Source organism: Mytilus trossulus, chromosome 7, assembly GCF_036588685.1.
Source record: "Mytilus trossulus isolate FHL-02 chromosome 7, PNRI_Mtr1.1.1.hap1, whole genome shotgun sequence".
In the NCBI taxonomy this organism is placed as follows: domain Eukaryota; kingdom Metazoa; phylum Mollusca; class Bivalvia; order Mytilida; family Mytilidae; genus Mytilus; species Mytilus trossulus.
In genome coordinates this window covers 20,428,992-20,455,397 of record NC_086379.1, presented here as the reverse complement: position 1 = coordinate 20,455,397, position 26,406 = coordinate 20,428,992, and the positions used below count along the sequence as shown (strand labels likewise).

General features: G+C 31.2%; 1 protein-coding gene across 2 annotated transcripts in view; it reads right to left on the bottom strand.

Annotated features, from left to right (window-relative positions):
• The window catches only part of LOC134724769 (uncharacterized), a 47,906-nt gene extending 21,886 nt beyond the window's left edge, over nt 1-26,020 (bottom strand). Inside the window, exon 1 of one of the 2 annotated variants that reach the window (XM_063588002.1) lies at nt 25,940-26,020. In XM_063588002.1, coding sequence (XP_063444072.1) covers nt 25,940-26,015 — 76 coding nt within the window. In that variant the 5' untranslated portion in view covers nt 26,016-26,020. Of the gene's footprint in view, nt 1-2,494; nt 2,604-25,939 lie in introns of those variants that run through there. The other variant, XM_063588001.1, reaches the window with a different exon arrangement.
• Nucleotides 26,021-26,406: the final 386 nt, after the last annotated feature.

Below are 26,406 nucleotides of genomic sequence, written 5' to 3'. Positions count from 1 at the left end.
TCATCGATCAATCAGGTTTCTCTTCTTATCAATATAACTTGTAAATTGAGGTTGGTAATTTGCTTTGTCGACGATTAGCATTTGATTTACACGTCAAAAAATCTCAACAAACCATATTACATTCGCACAAAAAAAATAAACATTTCATTTTCACCAATATTACAGGTACATGAAAGTGCATATAAATAATAGATGTAGTTACACAAAACTTTTAATAATGACCACAAAACACATATTAATCAAATCAGTCAATATAAAAACATAATGCAAGCACTATACACTATAAGGCTGTTCTATTTTATATACCCTGCAGTAAAACACTAAATTTGTTCTGGTATAAAATGTGGGCCCTTCATTAAAAAGTCATCCAAGTTTCATAATTTGGACATCGGACCACAGACACTATTTACTAGTATTGCAATTAATAAACTAATGTGTATATGCATATCAGTTATATACTTATTTCGTATTTGTCACAAACTGATTGCCTTAAGTTCATATCTCAATAAATATTTGAATTTGAAGCCTATTTGTTTATAATCTAAATTAAGTTTCCAAGAGTTTTAATATATCACGACGAGTAGTTTTAGTGCGGATATCTATTTATCACTGCGATTACTTGTATAGTTTATAACATACATGTACATAGACAATATAAACTCTCATCGTATGACTGTACATAATTCAACTAGAGGTTCTCAAGAGCCTAGCTGTGTCGTTCACCTGTATTTACTGATGCTTTGAGAATCATGTAAAATAAGGTTAAAATCATAATAAATATATATTGTATTGAATATCATATATAATAAGGATAAGAAGAATCACCAATTCAGGGGCAGCAATGCAACAACGGGTTGTTAGATTCGTCTTCAAATTTAAGAGCAGATAACTCATAATCTGATGTCCCTTTAAACCTCGCGTCAGATTTGTTCTAAATGCTTTAGTTTCATAGATATGAGTCAAAATCGTTCAACAAGAAAGGAGTAGGTCCAGTAAGAGCACTTTTTTGCCCCAAAATATAGCAGTTTTACAAAATTGTTAAAATGTAAACTTTTAGTTATTTATTGGATAGTAGAATGGTTCTGCTACATAAATATTGGCTGTTTTTTGGCAATACAATGCACATATATTGAGTACTAGCACCATTTCGTTATTGACTAAAATATTTTTTTAAAGAAGAAACACAAACGAATTTTTTTTTCTTTTATTAATATATAGAACATGGTCTTTTAACATGCGTCAATGGCATGTCATGGTATTGTTGGTCTTGGAACATACACAGATTAAAAATTTAAGAGTTTTTGAAATTTTTCATTTACGAATTTTAACACATTGTTAAATGGTTACTATGGAAACAAACTTTTTAGTAAATTCTAAACTTTAACGTGTTTGTATAGTTTAGGGTTTTGTTCGTCAATACTGTAAATATACATAATGGTGTATTGATGAACTTTATTTCTATGGTTCTTTAAAACCCCTTATATTTCAATTTTCAAAGGCTATTTATGGACGTATCAGGCAAAATGTTGTAAGGATGGTTTCCATGACAACCAAGGTTCAAAAGAAAAAAAAATCATACACGAAACGTATTTTCATACCATATTAAGAATATAAAAACATTTGAAGAGGGGCCATGAATCGTCCATTAACAGGAACCTGCATGATTCTTACAAAGACCGGTACCCTAACCTTTTTGAAAATTATAATTATTGTTGACATTTTATAATAAACTATGTCACACAAAATGATACCAAACCTGTACAGATCTATTTAAAGGGGAAATGATTATAACGATTTTCAGAGAATAATGTTCCAAAAAGGAAATAACTGGAATGGATTCAAGAAAAAAAGTAAATTTTCACGAATGTCACCTACCGCGTTAGACTATTGACCGGCTTTGTGATGAAATAAGCAACACAACGAGGCCACAAGAAGAAAAGAATCTGCTTAGTCTTCCGGAACACCCGAGATCACCCCCAAAATTTGGTGGGGTTCGTGTTGTTGTTGTTCGACTATTTGTGACATCTATCATATGAAACCAAATTCAGTCGAAATATTGATATAGGGACATTACTCAACATAATGTCAAGGTAATCGTTAGAGAATCAACTTGTGCAATATGGATTCATTTCAAACTAATTTCACATTTTGTCATTCTAATTGACATGTGTTTATGTGTAAATCATTTGTAAACCCTTTTTCTATAATGCATAGTACCAACAAGTATATCCACCACTTAATAAAAACAAATTTGACCTTTCTTGTATGGTTTTATTGTTGTAAACGGACCGTCTTTTTTTTAGATGATGTTAAATAACATAGTACGTATACGCTTTACAATGAATTATTAGTAATTTTTAAATGTAGTTATCACAAGGTAAGATAAAGTTGTATATAAATTCCAACATAGTAAGAACACAAGTAGATGTGTTCTTTATATATTCATGATAAAGAGACGTCATCTTCTGTTCAATTTGTACATGTATGTCCTTACCGGTTTCTCCTTTTACAAACACAATTGTATAATCCAAAACAAACATTAAAACATTGCACATTCGTATTTTCCACATCTTTATAACAAGTGTACACAATATATGTATGAATTTTAGCATACGAACAAGGAAGTAGAAACATCATATACATGTATTAATACATAAAATTGTCAAGTACGGAATTCAGCTTTCCGGTCACATAGAAATATGAAATACTTCATATTTGCGATGTTTATAAATGTTAAAAGGACAAATCAATTAAAAGATAAACAAAGATTACAAAACGGAAGTACATGCATTATTCTTTCTTTTCTAAAATCAAGATTGAAAACTGTGCAAATTGTAGTTCAAATATAGTCTTTAATTTTTATATTTTTCTTTTTGGAATTATCGAACGTTGGGATTTGGGGTGGTGAAAAGATAAAGAAATAACCCCGTATTTGATTCGGGTATAAACATGCAAGTAATATAGTTTCAAAATGTAATGATATAAGATTCAATTTTGTTCAAATGTTAAAAGAAAATACCAACAATATCTTGCTTAATATCAAATATCTAATGATATCTGGAATGTGTTTTAAAAAAGTCCAATTTGATTTATATAGTACTTATAAGATGGCTGAGTTCTACTAATAGAAAAGGGGTATATAAACTGTTTCAAACAAGAAAGTCCTCGATTTGAATGCTATCCTCAGAATTGTATTACTAATCTTGAATCATTTTCTTTTATTACATCATATCGCCGACATCTTTACTGCATGAAGTCGTCTTTTGTTAACAGCAGCTTGGCCATCACATATGCATCATGCACTGTCCGCAAGTTTTAGGGGGGAAATCTGCGATGAAACAAATAAGAGAACAAATGTGGAAAGAGGACATCGTTAACCGATTCTGAAACATTTTCTAATACATTGAATCATTTAACAAACGGTTTGTACAAAGTGAAGTCAATACAAGAGAACGCATAAAAAACATTAATTTTATAAACAAATATATATCGCTCTATTATCAGAGATTTTTCACGTGTTCCATGATTTGGTGTTGATTTTATAGTTATAGTTCACGATCGGTAAATTCGACATCAAAACCAAAATACTAAATAGCAGCCAATATTTTCTATAAACAACATTAGAACGCAATATTTATTACAAGTTAATAATAAATTTGTAATTTATTAATTTCACACATCGTTGTTAATATAATAATTTGATACAACTGTCATACAAGTTAGAGGTTAAGCTAGCTATAAATTATGTTTAAGGCAGAATTTTCTACATACGAAAAACCCTGTACTCAAGTCAGAAATATGACAGTTGTTATCAATTCGTTTTATGTGCTTGCGCTTTTAGTTTTGCCATTTGAAGATTCAAATTTTCCCTTGATTTTGTGTTTTTAATATTTAGCTTTTTAAGACAAAAATACACGCCAGCAATCTGTATATATTCTCGATTTCAAGCAGTGTTAATTATTTATTTAAGACTTTTTTATATCGTTTTAATATGACACACATTAAATATAAATATTTGATTAAAATCCCTGTACAAGAATTTGCAAGCTAATCTCTCTTGAAGGCGCAATGAATACGTGGATGTCTAGTTTATTTAATAAATTAAAAAAAACCATACAGAGACCATTTCAACTTAAAATCCAGATACAAAATGGTTATATCAGATAAAGAACAACACATAAAGGAGCCTTTGAAATATAATTTGTGTTCAGAAGATCATTCAAAATAATGTTTAATGACTTCCCTGTGTTTTAGCTATGTACTTTCGTACAACGAAAAATGTAATTTAACGCGGTATTACTGTATTGTAATCACGCTTATGAACAATAAGCTCATTGAATGTTTGACGTGTCTTGTTCGTGTCATTATCATTTATTATTCTTTAAAATTGATTAAAAAGATAGCGATTTGTAAATTCACATTATAGTACGGTGACCAGACCCAAATTTTTTTAGATTTAATCGTCAAACATACTATATGACTGTATTATATATCATTGGATTCGGAAACATGAGTACTATTGAAATATCGATGTCGTCATGTGTTGTGACAAGAAATGTGGTAACAGTTTTGCATAAAATGAGGTCAAAGATCAAATTCTGTTTTAATTTTTTTTCCCATACTTTCAAAATTTGAAGAAATATATAACAATTTAGGTTAAATTCTAGATAGAGACTTGTTCTTATATCAATTATCAATGCATTATCCCGAAAATGTTTAAAAAAATGAATAAGAAATCGATTTGTTTTCTGGAAATTGGCGTTTTTCAAATACTTGTTCTATGACACAAGATCAACACATATCTTGTTGAAATTACAATAGTTACCTTGCCGGCTGACTTTCAACCTTATCAATAAATTATAAATATTATTTTTACCTGCATCCTACTGTCATGAAGACAATTTTTGTATAAGATCATTCATGAAACTCATTAAAAACTAAAAGAGCTCAATACCACGAAAATAGTTACAATTCAACATTCCAATCAAAGAGATCCACACAACAGAATTATATCTTCTGGTTGATTATCAAGAAATATGATTTGAAATTTTCTACAAAATTCTGACCCTTTACGGCGCATATACTATATTTAGTCCTGGTATCTATGATGAGTTTATTTGCAGGATCAAAGCACTAGACATGTAAGGTTTTGTAGTGTACAAACACATGACTCTTTCACATGCATATTTTCCTTTCAATGAAGACACAAGATCCTGCAAGAATTCTGCTGAGAAGTGCCCTTTTAAATACACGGGGTGTAATGCATAATTTTATTCTCGCCAACCGTATTCTAAAGGTGACCGTATAGGGGTTTAGCATTGTGAAATGCGGTCCAATATTTTTAGTTTGAAACACATACGTAAAACATACTGTTTCAATGCCGTTTCGCAGGAAGGTAACCTGACTAAACTTACATCTTTACTAGGGGCAAACTGGAGTGGTTTTAAAGAGAAAGTTCTGATCATAAACCTTTGAAATTATTATTTATCATTGTCAATATTACAGAATCTCTAAAAACAACTGAAATAGTCGTGTGGGTCCTTAATTCGAAGTCTTGTAGACAGTTTGTATACCTGCTCCAAACGGAGACGAAGTTGCGTCGTATCCGGTACCCGGTAAGTTCATGTGCAGCAGGCAATAGTTTACAAATTTACAAGTTTACAAAAAGACAGACACATAGTTATTGAATGAGTGAAAATCATTGCCCATCATTTACACTGCTTACTTGCTGAATTGTAAATCACCTATTTGTTATAGTAGCGAACACACAGAACACTTAATTACAATTGTATAAGAGGTCCGTATGAGTGATCTACCACTCTTTCACATTTCCCTAAACTCCGTGTCAAAGTTTAAGGCATTTGGTGTATGCCTTCTCTTTAGTGCTGAACAAGCTACGACAGACATGAACAGTGTTGGTATAAATAACTTTGACAATTTCGGAATTAACAAACGTTCTGACTATGAAAAGGTCACATCAGGTGGAATCTTATGGGATTTGTAAAAGTTTTCCAGTCGGGGATACTTCTCCGCTCTATAATCTGATACACTTTGATGGAAGCTGCATGTAGTCTCTGTGTGACATCCCCGTTTGGCAGACTTTATAGAGTTGTTCGTGTCGTAACGGTCAAAAACATCTGCTACTTTGTGCGCCAAAGAAACTCTTTAATACATATTTTTTTAATAGTAAGCTGCAAGGTCGCCGTAATTTTTACATTTTTTAGCATTATTGAATTGAACCAATGCCATACCATCTCTTATGTTCGTTGTGAGTGATGGTATAAAGGAAGGTAGGGAAAGTGCGCAAGAGACTCAAGATTCGAATTGCCTCACAAAATCCGACTTGCATGATTTTCTCTTGGTGCCGTCATTTTGAAAAGGGGATAATGGAATGGGTGCGACAACACATGTTCTATGATAACATAATCTCTAAGTTTTGCCAAAATCTGTGGACGTCTAATCACAAGTTATGGATTTATTCGACCTGAAAGTATTTCCCCCGATTTATATCTAAGGTCTGTGTTTGACTTTGTTGTTGGACTATAAAAACTCCTTGTACTAGTGATAAAATGTTTTGACATGTTCACGCCTTACTCGACAACTGTGAGCAAAGAACCTTGAATATGTCTTGAAGCATGCATTTCAGAAGCTATATTGATAAGACATTGCATTGAGGTGGGATTCCACACCAAAAGGATCAGTCATGGATCTTTTAGATGGTTCACAATTTCAATACTAAGTAACATGTTCTTTATCTCTTTTCATTGCTGTTGGCTTTGATTCTTTTGGTAAATTTTCAAAATTTGCAGTAATCCTATTCATTTTCAGCATTACACGACTAATGGATTCTATGAAATATCTGGTAAGGGTCCATCTAACAAGCGCAGACTTTTGATTTGTTATGCCTACAGTGCCACATAATCCCCTTGAGGCTTTTATAACGGCCTTTTTTGTTGCCATGTCCTAGTACTGTTAAAATATACAGGAATCTGTCTAAAAGGCAAAGTATCCATCTATAAAAGGTGATCGAATGTTCTCAGAAAATTGAGGCATATTGAGTATCCACCTTCGTGCGGTTCGATTGGTTACAAAATATAATGTTACATTTGAGATGACGATCTCAAGGAAAAGACCAATTTTCCTCTCGTTCTGCTCTAACATTTGACAGCTAAATGTCTACTGCTTCAGGGAACAGATCCCAATATGTTAATGTAAGTAATACATCACATCCCAATTGCGTATGTGTATCTATAAGAGGCTGTATATGTTCTTCGAATAGCTCCGGCATATGAGCGTTATGAATTTTGTATGGCTTGGATTGCTGAAATAGTGCTTCTGGGACAAATGAATTTAATATTATTAATTAATAAAGGTACAAATGTATGAAATATCATATAAATGTTAACTACTTTACATTTTGCAATAAAAAAAAATATAAAACTAAATTGGAACGTACTCTATTAAATGCAAAGTATTCGTAGTGGTGAACTTTACAAAAAGTCTTTAATAACGAATTAATTTTTATAAACTTTATTTGAAAACTTTAAAATAAAATGATTAAGGTGTAGCAACAATGTATATATTAACAGAAATCATATCACGGATATTTTTTTACAATGTTGACCTCAAAACTTTTCTTAGTCGATTTTCGCTCAAGTAAACTAACGTACTTCAAATCCTATCTTACGAAAATTGCACCGTACGATTTTTTGACGACAAGTCAGAATGTCAAGTTTAACCTTTGCACTACCAATACTGTGATTTATAGCCATAGTCCGAATGACAATTAAACTCCTTAAATAAGCGACTTTTTCTTACTCGGTCACCGTACTATTAGATAAGAGCACCTTATATTTATCTATATATGTATTGAGTGTGTTTGTGAACATGAGACACAAATGAATGGCTGATTAAAAATTGTAATACATTAAAGTTTGTAAAGGCGAGTATAAATGAAGGTAATGATTTCTATTAAGTAGATTTAAATGTGGATCCAGGGCAATACAATGTAGTCGGTTCAAAAGATTCACAACGGAATAAAAATGTTCTATGAATGTAGATATTAGCCAGTTCAGTGCATCAAGTCATGAATGCGAGTGAAACATAGGGCAAATCTCTATAACTCTTTAATTTATTGACAGGGCATAAATTCATTGTTTGTTTTTTCAAGAGTCTAACATTTTTTCCATTCATGTCTGATAATATAGAAACTAGTCACTTCGATATCATTGAGAATCAAGGTCAATAACCTCGGTTAAATAAGGCTTACACCATGATTTTTATCTTATTTGTCTCAGGTTTAGCCCAACAAAGTCAAGCGCCCTAAAGACCAACTGGGATATACGTATCGCGTAGCATGCTTAACAATGTATAAGGTCCCGAACTGACTAACGTGAAACAATGCAAACACTTTTTTGAATACATAAGATACGGTTCTGGAAATATTTTTATGGACTGAGGAAATCTTGCATTTTCGTGGATATTTTATTTTGTGGTTAAATGTGCATAGGAGCCTATATAAAATGTGTTACATATATTTGTTTATCATTCATGGTTCACCTGTATCCATGAAACCCACGAAAATTGGTATCCAACGAATAATAACGAATTTAAATTTATTTAGGGAATATGTATTTTACAGTATTGGAAATTGTTTCTAAGATTTGTTTTTCATGCAAAGGATATTTATTTTTAACAAAGAAGCCACTTTACTTATAATTATTTCATCACTATAGTTTATTTATAAATACATTTGGTTTCCAAAGTTGCTTTGAATATACATGTGCATTGTATTAACCAAATAGAAATTCCAAATATTTTGTGTAACAATAGTTTTATCTTATTCAACAATTAATATAAAAAGTGAATTATCACTTTTAAATCCTGCATTCAACTTTTTGTGAGCTTCGTATGGCTCAGTCTTTTGCTTACTATCTTGTGTTTTGTATACTGAAGGGTTATGTGCTTTAGTTATTTTTTTTGTGGTTTATTGCATGTTTTAACCATGTCATTGTTACATTATTTCGACTAATGAATTTAAGTGTCCATTTGTTATTTTTTCTGACTCTTTTTAAAAGTCTCTTTATGTATTTGAGTCTGAGTCTGCCGAAGACAATCTAATAATATACTCTTATCTTATAAAACAGCAACAATCCTTGTTTCGAAATGGTGCTGGTAGAAATGATAAGCAAGACTGGACATAGATTTTTATATCTTTATTAGTGCAAAGCTTCAGTAAATGTCAAATGAAACTCACATTAAGAATATAGGGTTATTGCATGAATATTGAGGAATATTGTTCCGAGAAGAACTTTATATTGCACGAGCTTGCAATATATTGAAAGACTGCATATTGTAAGGCATATATATACAAATAAATATGCATTCAATAACCAATTCCATTGTTTGTTTGAAAACATTATTGTCAATACTCTGTTGTCGAATACAAATGATTATCTGATTCTTGAGGGTTAGTAAGAGATTGAAAGTGGGATACCGGTAATGTTTGTTCTGTAGATTCATAAGTATGTTCAACAGAGTTTCGATTGGTTGACAATGATTCGTATTTGTTGCAAATAATATCTTCAGGTTCACTTGCAATTTTGATGTCGTGTGTTTGCGCAATTTCTGCCAATTCATAGGTATGTTTATCCGATTCCCGCGGCTTTTTTAATGATTCATATTGATTGGTGTTAATTAAATCTGATTCATATACATGTTCAACAGAGTTTCGATTGGTTGACAATGATTCGTATTTGTTGCCAATATTATCTTCCTGTTCAATTGAAGTTGTAATGTCTTGTGGTAATGCTTGTTCTGAAGATTCATAGGTATGTTTATCAGATTCCCGTGGATTTGTTAAAGATTCATATTGATTGATGTTGATTGAGCCTGAGTCATAAAAATGTTCAACTGAGTTTCGGTCGCTTGATACAAATTCGTATTTGTTGCACGTGTTTTGATCCTGTTCAATTGAAGTTTTTATGTTAAGTGGTTGATTTTGTTTTGTAGGAGTTTCATTGATGTGCTTTTTTATCTTAAGAATATTAATATCTGTCATCTCATCATAATCAGACGAATCCCTTCCCTCTTTTGCCATGTTTGCAGTCCGACAGGGTTCCGATATTTTTGCTTTCTTCTTTCTGTAGCAGACAATTACGATGATCAAAAAAGCAGCAACAATGATTGAAACCAGTGTAGATGCAATACCAGCTGCAAAAAAAGTGATTATGCCTGAATCAAATATTAGTGAACAATTCTACATAAAAGTACAATAATTGCATTGCACTTATATTTTGAAATTCTATAGTTTATATTATTCATTCATTGCAACTTTGCTTGCTAAAACTTAACCTTTAAAATCGCATAATGCATCAACCGGTATGATAAGAGAAGTTGGGATATCTCTGAATCTGCCAAAATATTTGTAGAATAACTAATCCAAGAATTTAAATATAGAAAACTACGAAATGAGCTGTTTTGATCATTAAACAATGTGTTAATTATCAGACTTATTTCGATCACAAGAAAAACATATATTTGTCATTTGAAATTTCGAATAAGTTTCTTTTATAAAATTTACCAACAAATTTGTTAATGGAATTAAAATCCGCTGCTGCAGAACTATCAATCTCATAAGGTAAATCGATTATGTCATTGTTGGTTATTATGCTATCTAACTATTCCTTAAACAAAGAACATTTTTCACACAATGTGAAGTGATTTTAAGGTGTGAGTGGTACTTATAAAATGTTTCATGCTAACCGATTCATACTCCAATTTTTGCTTTTAAGATAAAAATCAAAAATAAAACCGGACAAGGGTTTTTCTATTGTTTAAGTGCATACCATATGAGTTAATGTATTGCATACCTATTGTTGATGATTCTGATTGTATTGCAACACTGATAGTAGAAGAATTCATGACACATTCCCCTGGTCTTCCTGTACCTTCAAGAAGATGAAAAATGTTTAAAAAAAAAGTATTATCTCAATATAACTGTGATACAGCACTGAAATTATAAATAGCAATATGACCATTGATTGTAGCTGTTGTTTAACCACAAAAGGACAATAATTTATATTTTCAATATAAGGACAATTTGATATAAATACTCACGTGATATAAATACTCATAATCACGGTTGTATTCTAGGTACATAGTAAGGGTCAGTTTTTGAATTCAGTAGCTGACAGATAAACATGCAAACTATATAGAAGGTTTTTCTAAATTCATATAGCCAACAGTATAGTTATTGTTATAGTTCCTATACACATAATTTCTTTTTTTTTACTTTGCCTTTTAAATGAAATGAGAGCTTATATGTGTTTTGCATATAAATAAATTTAATTTCACAGTTTTCATCATACCTCTTACCCTACGTACCGAATATTTATTTAAGATATAGTTCATGGACGCTTCTGCATCAGATATAACATTTAGATATAAATAACCAACTCATGGTTAAATGAAATTAAATATACGGCTGACATTGGCTTTTTCGATCCAATTCGGACAACCCCCTGATCCTGACGACGTCACAACTTTTCTCATAACTTTTATTCATTAAATATACTTAGATATACTTAGCAACTCCAGAAATTATTTACCAACCATTCGTCTGTAATAAACGATCAACGATGCTTTGTCCAGCAATTTCCGTACATCAATGGATAGTTTATTTACCAAATTTGCATTGTCAGTTTCAATAACGCCTTTACAGTATAAGCGTGTGTATTCGGCAAGAGCTCGTGTATTCAGCTTGAGCTCTTGGATTTTGCTTCATTCAGAACATACTTACTTGCCTACCGTCAGAATGTTCAGTATATCATATTATCAACATTCTATTAATTAGATACGAATTGCTGGTAACTTATTTTCGTCAGTAACATACATTACTTGCGAACTTAGGCGTGACTGTTTAACGGTAACTTTACTGAGCTGTGAATGATCGATGACGAATGCTTGACTGATTCATGAATGATCGGTGATCGATGACCCACACAAGCCCTCAGATACGTAAAATATGAAGAAAATATGAAGAAAACAAAATTCCTGTGTAGAACTTAATAGAATTTATATGCATATCTCATTTTTTCGTTTTATCCATTATATGCTTTTAACTTGCATTTGAATGTAACACAGAACCATATGCAACAATCACCATCATTATACATGTTGAGTTATAACTAAGATAATGTGAAAATAGTTTTTTGACGCCTGTGCGCTTAATTTCCTGTCCAAAAAAACAACAACAGACCTTTACCCATTTTACTGATTTTTTTGTTGAAAAATCAAAATGAATGTTGCATTTGTACTTGACTGTGATGACATCAAAAAAAGGCATGTATGTAATTTTTCAACCACTTGAACAAAAGCATGTTTCCTATATCATCATTTATAGCCCATAATACATTGTGATTTTCAACGAATGACTGTACTATTTTCAGTTGTGATAGTCGTCGTATGAAGTCTCAATCTAAAGAAAAGTTCAGTGATATACTATTGCAGCAATATTTTCAAAATTTAGTTCATATGTTGTGTTCCAATAATGAAAACACACTTAATCATACAAAGCTATAAACCTCTTGGTGTGCTGTATATGCTCTCCGTGACTGTCCGATATGTTGGTCCTAAAAGTAGAAGTTCACCATTTGTCAATGCTGTTTTATCAATGAAGAGTAGAATTGCAATGATACACATGTATGTATAAGTTCATAAAATTAAAAAGATAGCAATATTTGAATATTATGGCTAAATAAATTGGTTCGCATCGATTAGGGGTGCCAGCATGTTCTTTTTTTATACAAATTATTGAATAGTAAACCAATTTAAGTAGTGTTCATATTTCAAACTGACTCGCATTTTAAATTTATTTGTCCACAACAACCTCAACTGACCATATTAGCACTTTATTATGTAAATCTATATAGCCATATAGTAAATGAGTTGTATTTTCATGTAAGGATTGATTGTATAATTAAAAAGTTAGCAATATTTGAATATTATGACTAAAAACATTTGTTCGCATCAATTAGGGGTGCCAGCATGTCCTTTTTTTATCAAAAAAATATTGAATCATAAACAAAATTCAGTAGTTTTCATACCTTAGACTGACTCATATAATACAATTATTTGTCCGCAACAACTAAAACTGACCATATTAGAACTTTATTATATAATTCTATATAGCCATATAGTAAATAAGTTATATTTTTGTGTAAGGATTGATTGTATAATTAAAAAAATAGCAATATTTGAATATTATGACTAAAACAAATTGGTTTGCATCAATCTAGAGTGCCAGCATGTCCTTTTTTATACAAATTATTGAATCGTAAACCAATTTAAGTAGTTTTCATACCTCAGACTGACTCGTATTATAAATTTATTTGTCCGCAACAACCACAACTGATCATATTAGCACTGTATTATGTAAATCTATATAGCCATATAGTAAATGAGTTGTATTTTCATGTAAGGATTGATTGTATAATACAATAATACAAAAGGTATCACTATTTGAATATAATGACTAAAAACAAATTTGCGCATTAATTTAGAGTGCTAGCATGTCCTTTTTTTTAATTCAAAACATTAAATCGTAACCAAAAAACAGTAAGTTTTCATACCTTAGACTGAGTCGTATTATAAAATTAATAGTCCACAACAACCAAAACTGACCATATTAGCACTTTATTATGTAAATCTATATCGTCATATATTAAATGAGTTTTATTTTCATGTAAGGATTGATTGTATAATCAAAAAGGTAGCAATATTTGAATACTATGACTAAAAAAGTTTGTTCGCTTCAATTTAGAGTGCCAGCTTGTTCTTTTTGTATTCAAAATATTGAATCGTAAACAAAATTCAGTTGTATTCATACCTCAGATTGACTCGTATAATTAAATTGTCCATTCGCAACAACTAAAATTGACCATATTAGCACTTTTTTATGTATATCTATATATCTGCATAGTAAATAAGTTATATTTTCATGTCAGGATGGATTGTATAAAAAAAAAAAGGATAGTTATACTGGAACAGTATGAATAAAAAAAATTGTTCGCATCAATTGAGAGTGCCAGCATGTCCTTTTTCTATTCAAAATATTGAATTGATAAGATTTAAAATAGTTTTCATACCTCAGACTGACTTCTATTATACAATTATTTGTCCGCAACCATCATAGGCCATATTAGCACTCTATATAGCTTAATTGTAAGGATAGCAATATTTGAACATGTAAAATGACGAGATGGTACATATGTACATACTTATGTTACATTCTATAAATATCCCTTTCCATACACTGTACAATTTACATTTTATCATTTTACAAAACAAAAGGTTAAATCATGTTAATCCAAGGCAAAAGCGGTGAATTTCGATTTAAAATAATGTCATAAATGCACCGAGTTAGAGTTAGGTATTCGAAGAGACAATTAAAAATGGTGAACGAAACAACGTAAACAATGATGTTTATATCCCATGTATAAAAATATTTTCCCGTGGTCTCGGATAACCTTTCTTATCGATATTTGTACATGTATCTTTTAAAGAGAAAATAAAGAACATATGCCAATCAGTAAAGTTAATGGACTTAATGGAACTGATTTTGTGTAATTTTATAAAATTAATATTTCAAATAAAAAGAGTTTTTGAATTGTTCTTGTTTGAAAAACATATACGTACAATATAAAGACTAAAGGTCGTTTTTATAAAATATATCTACAAATGAACTTGAAGTTTATTTCTAAATTTAGCCAATCAGTTAACGTGAAAAGTAAACGCGCGTTTACTTTCAAGTGCAAGTAAAAATACACTTGTAAAATGTGCAGTAAACGCCCGTTTACTTTTAAGTGCACGTAAGATAAATTTAAAGAATTCTGAAGTAAATGTCCGTTTACTACTAACTAAACGGACACAGAGTAAACGCCCGTTTTCTCGGGTAGACATTAGAAATATCCATGTCGACCGCGTCAACGTTATTATCGTGAACGCGCGTTTACTGGTAATCGGGAAATTTGAAGTTAACTAACGAAATATGTGCACGCAGTGTTAACTTGCATTTACTTTATGTAATGATTGGTCTGCATCCAAATGTACATTACATTAAACCAAATGTATACATGCGTACTGTACACGAAGTTTGGTGTGAACACGGCCTAAATCAACCCTACTTAACAAAAATAACAGACTTGCAGAAAAACAAAGGCGTTAATAAAAGACATTTGTTATATAATTTAAACTAAATCTCCTAAAATTTGTTTGATTCGAGCGTCACTGATGAGTCTCTTGTAGACGAAACGCGTCTGGCGTAAATATAAAATTTGAATCCTGGTATCATTTATGAGTTTATCCATAATGTACATGATGTATTTATTCACAAGAATAACTAGAGAATAGCCAAATAATAAAAATAAAGAAACGAAAAAGTTGTTATAAGATTGCCGACGAAACAACTCTCCACCAGAGACCAAATTACTAAGTTCTTACAGACTTCAACAATTAACAATAACCCTATAGTAAGCAATAAAAGCTATCCCCAAATCAAATGTAAAACAATTAAAACGAGGAAACTTTAGAAACAATCGTTCATTTTTTATTCATAAATAAGGCCGTTAGCTTTATCGTTTGAATTGGTTCACATTATCATTTTGGGGCATTTTATAGGTGACTTTGCGGTATAGGCTTTGCTTATTGTTGAAGGCCGAACTGTGGCCTATGTTTTTTATTTGTGTCATTAAGTCACTTGTGAAGAGTTGTCTCATTGACAAATCTTCTTTTTTATATGTACAAAAGAATAATTGCATTTGAAAACAAATGTGATATTAAGCATCGAACAATCGACAAATTCGACATCTAAAGTAAGGAGCGTCACGTTCTCTGCACGCAACAACAGTTTGATGGGCTCCTAGATGGGTCTTTGCGAATCAGTATTATGCAATCTACCCTCAGTGTCCGTTCAAGTAACCCCAATCTTAATTCTGGACAGTACATTTCGCATGTACTATCTGTTTTATTGCTGTTTTTTATTTTTATTTCTTATCTCGTCGTGAGTATGCAATTCACATTTCCCTATGGACCGAAGAAACAAGCAACCCATCATGTTCATATTATTTATGCCAAACACATTGAACGCAGGTTGAAATAATATTTAAAAAATGAAATGCCTATGCCATAGCTAAGAAATAAAACGACCAACGGAGAAATAGAAAAATAAAAGTACGCAAAGAAGAACGTAGGCAACCAGACACTTTGCAACTCGACACCACCACACATGGGAGTTAAAATGTACTCGGGTGGATAATCAGAACCTGCTCAATATGTGACACCCGTCGAGCATAAATAAAACACATTTTTTGATAAAATTAATAACCTGTTGATGTGCTGAGTATGCTATCTGTGACAGGATCATCTGTTGGTCCTGAAATGTAGAGTCATCTATCAAAAACGAGGTTTAATCAAGAAATAACATAATAAAAATGACATTTATAAGTTGTGCAGGAAGTTAATTATCATGTATATAATCAGGGTATCATTGTTAGATAGAATTAAACATAATTATAGTTTTACAATATCACAATTCTGATTGGATCCTTAATAAATAATTTGGGTTGATACCTATGATATAAACCATTAAGTAATAGCACGATGTTTAAAAAACAGATTGTTTCTTAATACATATGTCAAATGCACGTCAATTTCCTTTTTTTAATTTTAAAATACACATAACGCATGAAATGCTCAATTGAATATAAAATTGAATCATTTCTTCATCGTCTATGTAAAAAATCGCAATTTGAACTGATAATGTTTTATGTATAACGTTTAATCGTGGGGTACATGTCACTAAAACCGTGGTTTTTCCTTCATTATTGGTAGTGTCAGACAGCTTTTGAATATCCGTAAATGGTTGACAGAAAGGTAAACTAATACTGTTAAGAATGTTTTAAGTCAATGCTCTTCAACTTTGTATTTATTTGGCTTTTTAACTATTTTGATCTGAGCGTCACTGATGAGTCTTATGTAGACGAAACGCGCGTCTGGCGTATAAAATTATAATCCTGGTACTTTTGATAACTATTAAGTCAAATTTTCTCCTTTCTGAGTTTGCCCATTTCTACCTATTTTAGTCTGTTTTGCAGTTATGTGGTTTACACTGAAACCTTTATAAACAATTAATGCGTAAGTGGATTTAGTGACAGTCAAACTTACATTTTACGAGAAACATTGCTTATGTATAATTGCCTGCTAAGACATTTAAAGACTTGGTATCATTTCCTTTGGAGCTGTTGTACTGTGTTGCAAATTACATGCCTAATTCGATTAAACTGAGGAAACGTTAAACTAAAGGTCGACACTGGTCACTTACGAGTTATGACTACCTGGTCTGAAGTTTCAAGGAAATAACAATCAAAACCAAGGATTAAACAAAGACTCATAAAACCAAAAGACATTTACATCAACAGTTACAAATAATAAATAAGAAACCACACAACCTCCACTAAAAAACGGGAGTGAACTCATGTGCTCCGGAAGGGTAAACATTTTATACGGTACCCGACGTGATATTTCTTTGATGAGTTCGAAGATTAACAAGTAATTTCATAGAGGGAAATTGTTTTCAAAAGAACGTGCACTATTTTATGTCTGTAAATTTCTAATGACTTGATTTTAATTTTCATTTTTCAAAAAGTAAAATCAACAACTTTAAGTTTACTGATTGAAACTTGGCAATGGATACAAAGCAATATTTTGACGGTGAGAACAATTCCTGAAAAAAAATGATGTATGCGCTTCTAATTTTTTGACGCGATTTTTGTGCTACGTAGATATTTGTTTCTATTCAAAAAGTGTACGGGAAGCATGATAAGCAATGACATGAAAATGATGAATATAAGTTTGATTTGATGAAAAAAATAAACCAAATATGTGTTACGATTTTGAAGTCCGTCAGTATAGAATACTAGCACTTTGAACATAATAAATCAATAGAAGTATTAAAATTGCTTACCTGTACATGCATACTGAACTATAGCAGATCTTTTATGATAAAGGCATGAGGTGTTGGTTTTATCAGATATGCACCTGCGTTTTTCATTGCAATTATTTTTAAGTCGACCTTTAGCGCAGTATTCCGATTTTATATTATCACAGGCATGTGTGCTATAAAATGCAGCATTTGTGATATTAATATAATGGTAAATGAAAGAACAATAAACATTATCCAACGAATTTGCACAAGTTTCTACAGGTTCATGATGTCTATATCTATACCACAAGCTTCCTGAAAACAAATATAACAATCAAAGAGTTAATATTCCTATCTACATGTATAACACAACTTACAAGATAAGGATTAAAAATACATCAATTCAATTCAAAATGGAATTAAAAACCATCGGTTTTCAAATCAAAGTCTTAAACATTAAAAATTTCTACGTACATGTATAACACAACTTAAAAGATAAGGATTATAAATACATAAATTCAATTCAAAATGAAATAAAAATACATTGGTTTTCAAATCTTAAACATTAAACCTGTAAATATTTTAAAATTCAAAACATCCACAAAGACAACACTGTAAAAGTTTTCCTGTTTGGAAAAATGAAAATGTTTCAAATCTGAGTCCAGAACATTTGATGTACCTGCAATAATCCAGAAGATTTATAGCTTGATTGACAACATATATTTGTTAAATTTGTCGCTCGTATTCTATAACTGACAAATGCCGTTACTAACGGAAACCAATTATTTTCATCTTTTCTCTTCGATTCTTTATCTGTTAGATGCTGAGATCATACGTGAGTTTCTCTTCCGTTATCTTCTACCTTTAAGTTTTGTTTGCTATTAAGATGATGAGATGTTAATTGCATCTTATTTATTGAGATTGATTTACAGTTGGGTCTTCTTTACATCTTGTACCATGTTTTAGATAGTGATGATGTTTTGTTGAAAACCAAATAATTCAATAATTATCGTTCTGAACTTCTTGTGTGTATATGTAGCAACAGAAACGCTTATCTTTGCGATGCATGTTTGTTGTTGTATCCAGTTTCCTGTTTTTGTATTTTATGTTTTTCAATCTAAATTGATAAATTTTCTGTAATCTTAGGGTTACAAGTATGGAAGACATTAACCTAAACGGTATCGTGTGTTTATAATCACTCAATGTGACTCATTAATGTATTTAAACAAAAGCAAAATCATGTACGAGTGGTCTAAGAGGTCGATCTGGTATCATAAATATAATATCAAAAGCTTGTTTGAAATGTTGTTATCCAGTGTCGATGCATGGTTCTCGTTTGGCTCTCCGGTTTTCTCATCCCCCAAAAAAATACTGCTATGATTGTGCAGAACAGAGTGCAGTGAGATGAAACTGTCTTGTGATATTTCAAGCTTTTATATGTTAACTAAAGGTGGAATAATAAAACAATAAAACCGACAGTAAAACTTAGTTATTCGCCTTTACATGAATACTGAAAAAAAGTTATTTCGTGGATCTGTTAAGATAAATCATGAAACATGAAATGTATTTCTATTTATTTACATCTCTTTGTTCGACAAGATAACGTTTAGGGATTTTTAGTACTCACTTGAACACTCAAAGTATACTTTTACACGTCTTGGTGACCTTTGGCAGCTATTATTAGACAAAATGCCCATAGGAAGAGTACAGTTGTTTTGACCTAGACAATGTTCATTGAAGAATGTATTTATATTTGAGTAACATATTGCTCTGTTTTCCGAATTCTGACATGGAAAATCGCCATATACAATTGATTTCCAACCTATCGTTTTATTTTCTGGACAGGATACCTCTGCATTTCCTGAATCGTCACATAAAGTAACGTGTAAACGTTCTACAAGTAAACGGAAAAGACATCAGTATTTACATTTACGCATGAAACATAAACTTATTGACTAGTGATATGTGTTTCGCAGTCTCATTAGCGAATATAATTTAAAAAAAAAAGGCAAGTCACACATGTTTGTACGATTGATTTATTGTTTTGTTAATTCTGGATATGAAACTTTTGCATATGTTGGTATACAATCGTCACATGAAATTACTTCTAAACCTTCTACAAATAAAATGATAAACATCATATTATTATGTATATTAACGATTATGTATAGTTTTTAAATGTTTTGTAACTCACCTCTTCTTAATTCGGTTTCTTTTAATTTTGCTCTTGAGGAGCTGACAATGTATATTAAGTTGTCATGATATAAATACACTTCCGGAGCACAGAAAATAAACTTCAGTTAAATGTATACGTACACAAAAAAGTAAGTAGTGGGTGTGTACTGCTACATGTAAGTCTTATATTAATGATAATATATCTTAAAAACGTATCGTTTGTCTTTTAATTTTTTTTTAGATATAATTAACATCGATATTTACCTTATAAACAAAAAATCCTAAAATGCTTAAGATGTCAGAATATTTGAGGGTTTTCTTTTCGTATATTACTATATAGATACCAGAGAAATTAAACTGGGGGCAGCCCCGATGACCTGACAAGTACTAGTATGTATATATGCATTAAATGAGAGTTTAACATACACTTGGTCGGTATGCTAGCATACAGACCTGACAAATACTAGTATTTGCATAGAGTGAGAGTTTAGCATTAATTAGGAAGGTATGCTATCAAAGAGACTTGACAAATACTAGTATATGCATAGAGTAAGAGTTTAGCAGTTACCAGGTCGGTATGCTAGCATACAGAACTGACAAATACTAGTATTTGCATAGAGTGAGAGTTTAGCATTAATTAGGAAGGTATGCTATCATAGAGACCTGACAAATACTAGTATTTGCATAGAGTAAGAGTTTAGCAGTAACCAGGTCGGTTTGCTAGCATACAGACCTGACAAATACTAGTATATGCATACAGAGATAGTTTAGCATTAACCAGGTCGGTATGCTGGCATACGACCTGATAAATTCTAGTATACAAATAGAGTGATGTTTTAGCATACACCAGGTTGGTATGCAGACATACAGACCTGACAAATACAAGTAAGAGAAAAAAGACTAAATTGAGCATATTTTTCATTGAAACATCTGAAATAAAGATGGGTAAATGCTATGTTATGTATATATTTCAAAAATGGCATAAAAGTATAACAAAAATGCAGCATATCTTTAAAAGGTTTATTTACTTGAACTATTTCCTTGGTGTTAAAATAGTTCATTCTAGCATCCTATGAAAAATGTTTATGATAAAATAATGAAATTTGGATTCGCATTTATAAAGAAAGATCACGAATCTTGCCAAAAGATGAGAGACAAACATTTTTAATGATATACAGTGACTTTTAAACGCGAAATATGTCAATCATCCCAAATGGTGTAGCCTTTTCACACAAAAATGAGTTAAGTCGCATATGAGAATTTCTAATTTTAGATGAGAGCGTGTTAAATGCACGTATAAATGGAATGATTTAGCTTTTTAAGTTCAACATGTTTCAGTAATCATCTGTTTGGTTATTTGCATTTTGGTGAAAATTGACAGTTTTTGACTAAAATAATTTTTTAAAGAAGAAAAAAAACACGACTTTTTTTTTCTTTTATTAATATATAGAACGTGGTGTTTTAAAATTTGTCAATGGCAAGTCATGATATTGTTGGTCTTGGAAGATAAACAGATTAAAAATTTAAGAGTTTGTGAAATTTTTCATTTTCGAATTTTAACACATTGTTAAATGGTTGCTATGGAAACAAACTTTTTAGTAAATTCTAAACTTTAACGTTTTTGTATAGTTTAGGGTTTTGTTTGTCAATACTGTAAATACTGTAAATATGCATATTGTTTGTTTTGACGAATTTTATGTCTATGGTTCTTTAAAAATGCTTATATTTCAATTTCCAAAGGCTACTTAAGGACGTATTTAGGCAAAATTTTGTAAGAATGGTTTCCATGGCAACCAAGGTTAAAAAAAAATAATACATGGAACTATTTTCATACCATACCTTCCTCATAAACAAAATATAAAGACATTTGAAGAGGGGTCATGAATCGCCCATCAACAGGAACCTGCATGATTCTTACAAAGACCGGTACTTAAGAATATACAACTTTTTTTATATTCTTCTAGAACGTCCAACCTTTATGAAAATGCTAATTTTTGTTGACATTTTATAATAAACTATGTCACAAAAAATGATACCAAATCTGTACAGATCTATTTTGAGGGGACATGATTATAACGATTTTCAAAGAGTAATGTTCCAAAAAGGAAATAACTGGTCTAAGACAAAAGTAAAACGTATAGATTATCGATAAAAAGTAAAAACACAAAAATACTGAACTCCGAGGAAAATTCAAAAAGGAAATTCCGAAATCAAAAGGCAAAATCAAAAGTCCAAACGCATCAAACGAATGGATAACAACTGTAAAATTCCTGACTTGGTACAGGCATTTTCTTATGTAGAAAATAGTGGAATGAACCTGGTTTTATAGCTAGCTAAACCTCTCACTTGTATGACAGTCGTATCAAATTCCATTACATTGTCAACGATGCATGAACAAAACAAACATACTCAAAGAGTAAAAATGTCAAAAATAGGGGTACAGCAGTCAATATTGTGTTATCATCTTAATCACTTTAAAAACAACAAATGTAACGAAGAAGCACAAAAGGGCATACATAAAATTTAACATACTCATTTTGCTTATCTTATACGACTTTATTTATCTCTGAAAAGTCTACCCGTAAAGGATGGAAGGTTTTCAGTACTGGTGTAAAATTGCGCGTTTGAAAATCGCACAGGTAGACTTAAAATATTTTTTTCGTTCAAAATATGACGGCATACATAAATGCAGAGTCACGTAAAGTAGATATATAACAAAAAAAAGTAATGATTATAAAAAAAATAAGTACAGTTTCACATATCATAAAAAACGACTATTGAATAAAATAGTTTTGTCATTTAAAGTATGTCAAGATCAATAAGTAAATTGATAATAATAAATAAAATAATTTTGTCGTTCAAAGTATGATGTTTTACATACGCACTGAGTCTCGTCAAATGAATATCTCAAAAAACTGATTTAACAGTAAAAGCAATATTAATAAAGACTTATAAAAGAATACTATAATACGTTATTAAGATGATAACCAACGTCAGTACGCTCAATCTATACTTCAAAAAGTAAAATCACAAAAATACTGAACTCAGATGAAAATCAATTTGGAAAGTCCATAATCACATGGCAAAATCAAAAAACAAAACGCATCAAAAACGAATGGACAAGACCATCTTGTTTTATTTGTGAAGTTGATACGGAATATTTATCAACAAGTTCTTGGTATCTTCCTATGACCTTTTTTAGAAAAAGGACGAGACGTTCTTTGGCATACCCCTGGTTTATCAACTTTCTGCTTAGACAATGGTGACGTTTTACAAAGTCTGAGTAGGAGCTGCAAGCTCTTGAATACCAAATAAGTTGGGAAATGTATATTCAATATGCAGGTGAAGTTGAAATATTACTACTAAGATAGGGGAAATTGATAATTTCAAAATTAAAATCGTCTCGTTTGTCAAAGATTCTGGTACTGAAATGACTGTGTATGTCAAATTCGAGGTATAAGTATAAAAATGAGGCGGAGGAAGCCGTGTCTGTAGTCTCTTTAATTTCTAGTTCAGGTGGGTATATAAATGGAACCCAATCAGAAAAGTTCGGAGTGTTAATGGAAAGAACATCATCAATATATCTGAAAGTGAAATTATATAACATAGCTCCTTTGATCTTCTTGATTTGGCTAGTGTCTGAAGGAACTCCGATTCATATGAAAATAAGAGGAGGTCAACAAGGAGAGGCGCATAGTACGTTCTCATAGGAATGCCGACAATTTGTTGAAAAAGTCTACCTCCAAATACAACAAATATGTTGTCAATAAGAAACTCCAGCATATTGATCACTTGTTCATCTGTGTAGTATGTTTTACCCTTGTTTTCCTTATTAACAAAATATGCCTTATGGTATCCCAATGTGATAAATTTAAATCGTATGCTACCATTCTTATGATGAAAGCATTATGGATTATTTCTTTTAGTCGTTTTTTTTAATTTCACAAAAGTCATGTGGAATGGTTGTTTACAAGGTTGAAAAATCAAAAGTTTTAATAGAACTTATTTCAGAAAAAGACCGAGATTTAAAATTATCTAGAAGTTCTTTAGAGTTTTTAAGAATCCACATATGGCTAATACCACTACGCGAGTAAACAGTTTCACAGTATAGCTGAAGACCCTCTTAAACTGCGGACAGAAGTTTAGTAGAACATGCAGATGAGCCGGCAATGTACCGTTGTTTGTAGGGAATTTTGTGAAGTTTAAGTATCCAACACAAACAAGGTTAAGTCCTCAGATTGTTGTTCAATGCAATGTACATAGAAGCCACGAAGGACTTATGATTCGCCAAAATCTGATCCTTGTCAAATGATATGTTTTTGAACGTGGGATAACCTGAGTTCTCATTTTATTTCTAATTCTTTTATAAGACACTCGTATTAATACGATTAACAGATAAAGACAATATTATTTGAAGCTTTGTCCGAAGGAACAACAACATACTCATTTTGAAGAGATGATAGACATTTTACAGCCTCTTTGTCACTGAAAATGGACTTAGGTCGATATAACGATCGATGTTTTGATAAAACCTGAGGGAATGAAATCCATCTAAATAGGAGTGAAACCCTTTGACGTTGCTCGGTACATATGCAACCCGTCAAAGAGTTGTTTGTATTGCCTTTCAAGTTTGCGGTTGTGCTTTGTTTGTGTGATTTTTTTTGGAAACATATGACGTGACTCTGTACTTTTAAACACCCCGCCATTATGTTATTGTTCTATTTAAATGCCATTATATTATTATTTTTTTATCATAATTTTGAAAATACTTTGAACGTTTATAATCTGACGGCAAACATGCGATTCCACATCAGAGTTGATGTGAAGCAAGTCATCAGTCACAGGACTTCAAAATTATGTCAAACCTTTATGGGTTGATTTAAAATACAAAAATAAGTAATCAATGAACGTTGCTGTTAAATTTGATAGATGATTTTTTGTGCTTCTTTGTTACATATATGTTTGTTTTTGTACTGATTGAGATTGTTACATGGTGATGACTGCTGTTACCCTATTAAGACAGTTTTACATATTGTGTCTGTTTTGTTCACTCATCGTAAATTTCACGAACGTCATCACAAGTTGGTTTTGACCGTTATTGAATAAACGTCATACAGATGATATCGAATATGTTCCTTATGTCGTTACAACAACCCGGTTTTATTTTCACGAATGTCCCCTACCGCGTTAGACTATTGACCGGCTTTGTGATAAAATAAGCAGAACAACGGGGCCACATTAAGAAAAGAATCTGCCTAGCCTTCCGGAACAACCGTGGTTCGTGTTGTTGTACGACTATTTGTGACTTCCATCATATGAAACCAAATTCAGTCGAAATATTGCTATAGAGAAAATACTCAACCAAATTCAGTCGAAATATTGCTATAGAGAAAATACTCAACACAATGTCAAGGTAATCGATAGAGAATCAACTTGTGCAATATGGATTGTTTTCAAACTAATTTCACATTTTGTCATTCTAATTGACATGCATTTATGTCTAAATCATTTTTAAACCCTTTTTCTATAATGCATAGTACCAACAAGTATATCCACCACTTAATAAAAACAAATTTTACCTTTCTTGTATGGCTCTATTGTTGTAAACGGACCGTCTTTTTTAGATGATGTTAATCACATAGTACGTATACGCTTTACAATGAACATGATCATTAATTTTAAAAGTAGTTATCACAAGGAAAGATAAAGTTGTACATGTGTTCTTTATATATTCATGATAAAGAGACATTATCTTTTGGTAAATATGTACATGTATGTCCTTACCGGTTTCTCCTGTTACAAACACAATTGTATAATCCAAAACAAACATAAAAACATTGCACATTCGTATTTTCCACATCTTTATAACAAGTGTACACAATATATGCATGAACTTTATTGTACGAACAAGGAAGTAGAAACATCATATACATGTAGTTAATACATAAAATTGTCAATTACGGTATTTAGCTTTCCGGTCACATAGAAATATGAAATACTTAAAGTTTGCGATGTTTATAAATGTTAAAAGGACAAATCGATTAAAACATAAACAAATGTTACAAGACGGAAGTATATGCATTAGTCTTTCTTTTCTAAAATCAAGATTCAGTTATCGAAAATGATATAATAGTTTATTATCCATTATTCAACTTTTATCAATGAATAATAAAATCCCTATATACTTTAGATTCTAGATTATTATTGCTTAATGTAATAGTTATTTTCCATATGTCGGTGAATTCCAATTG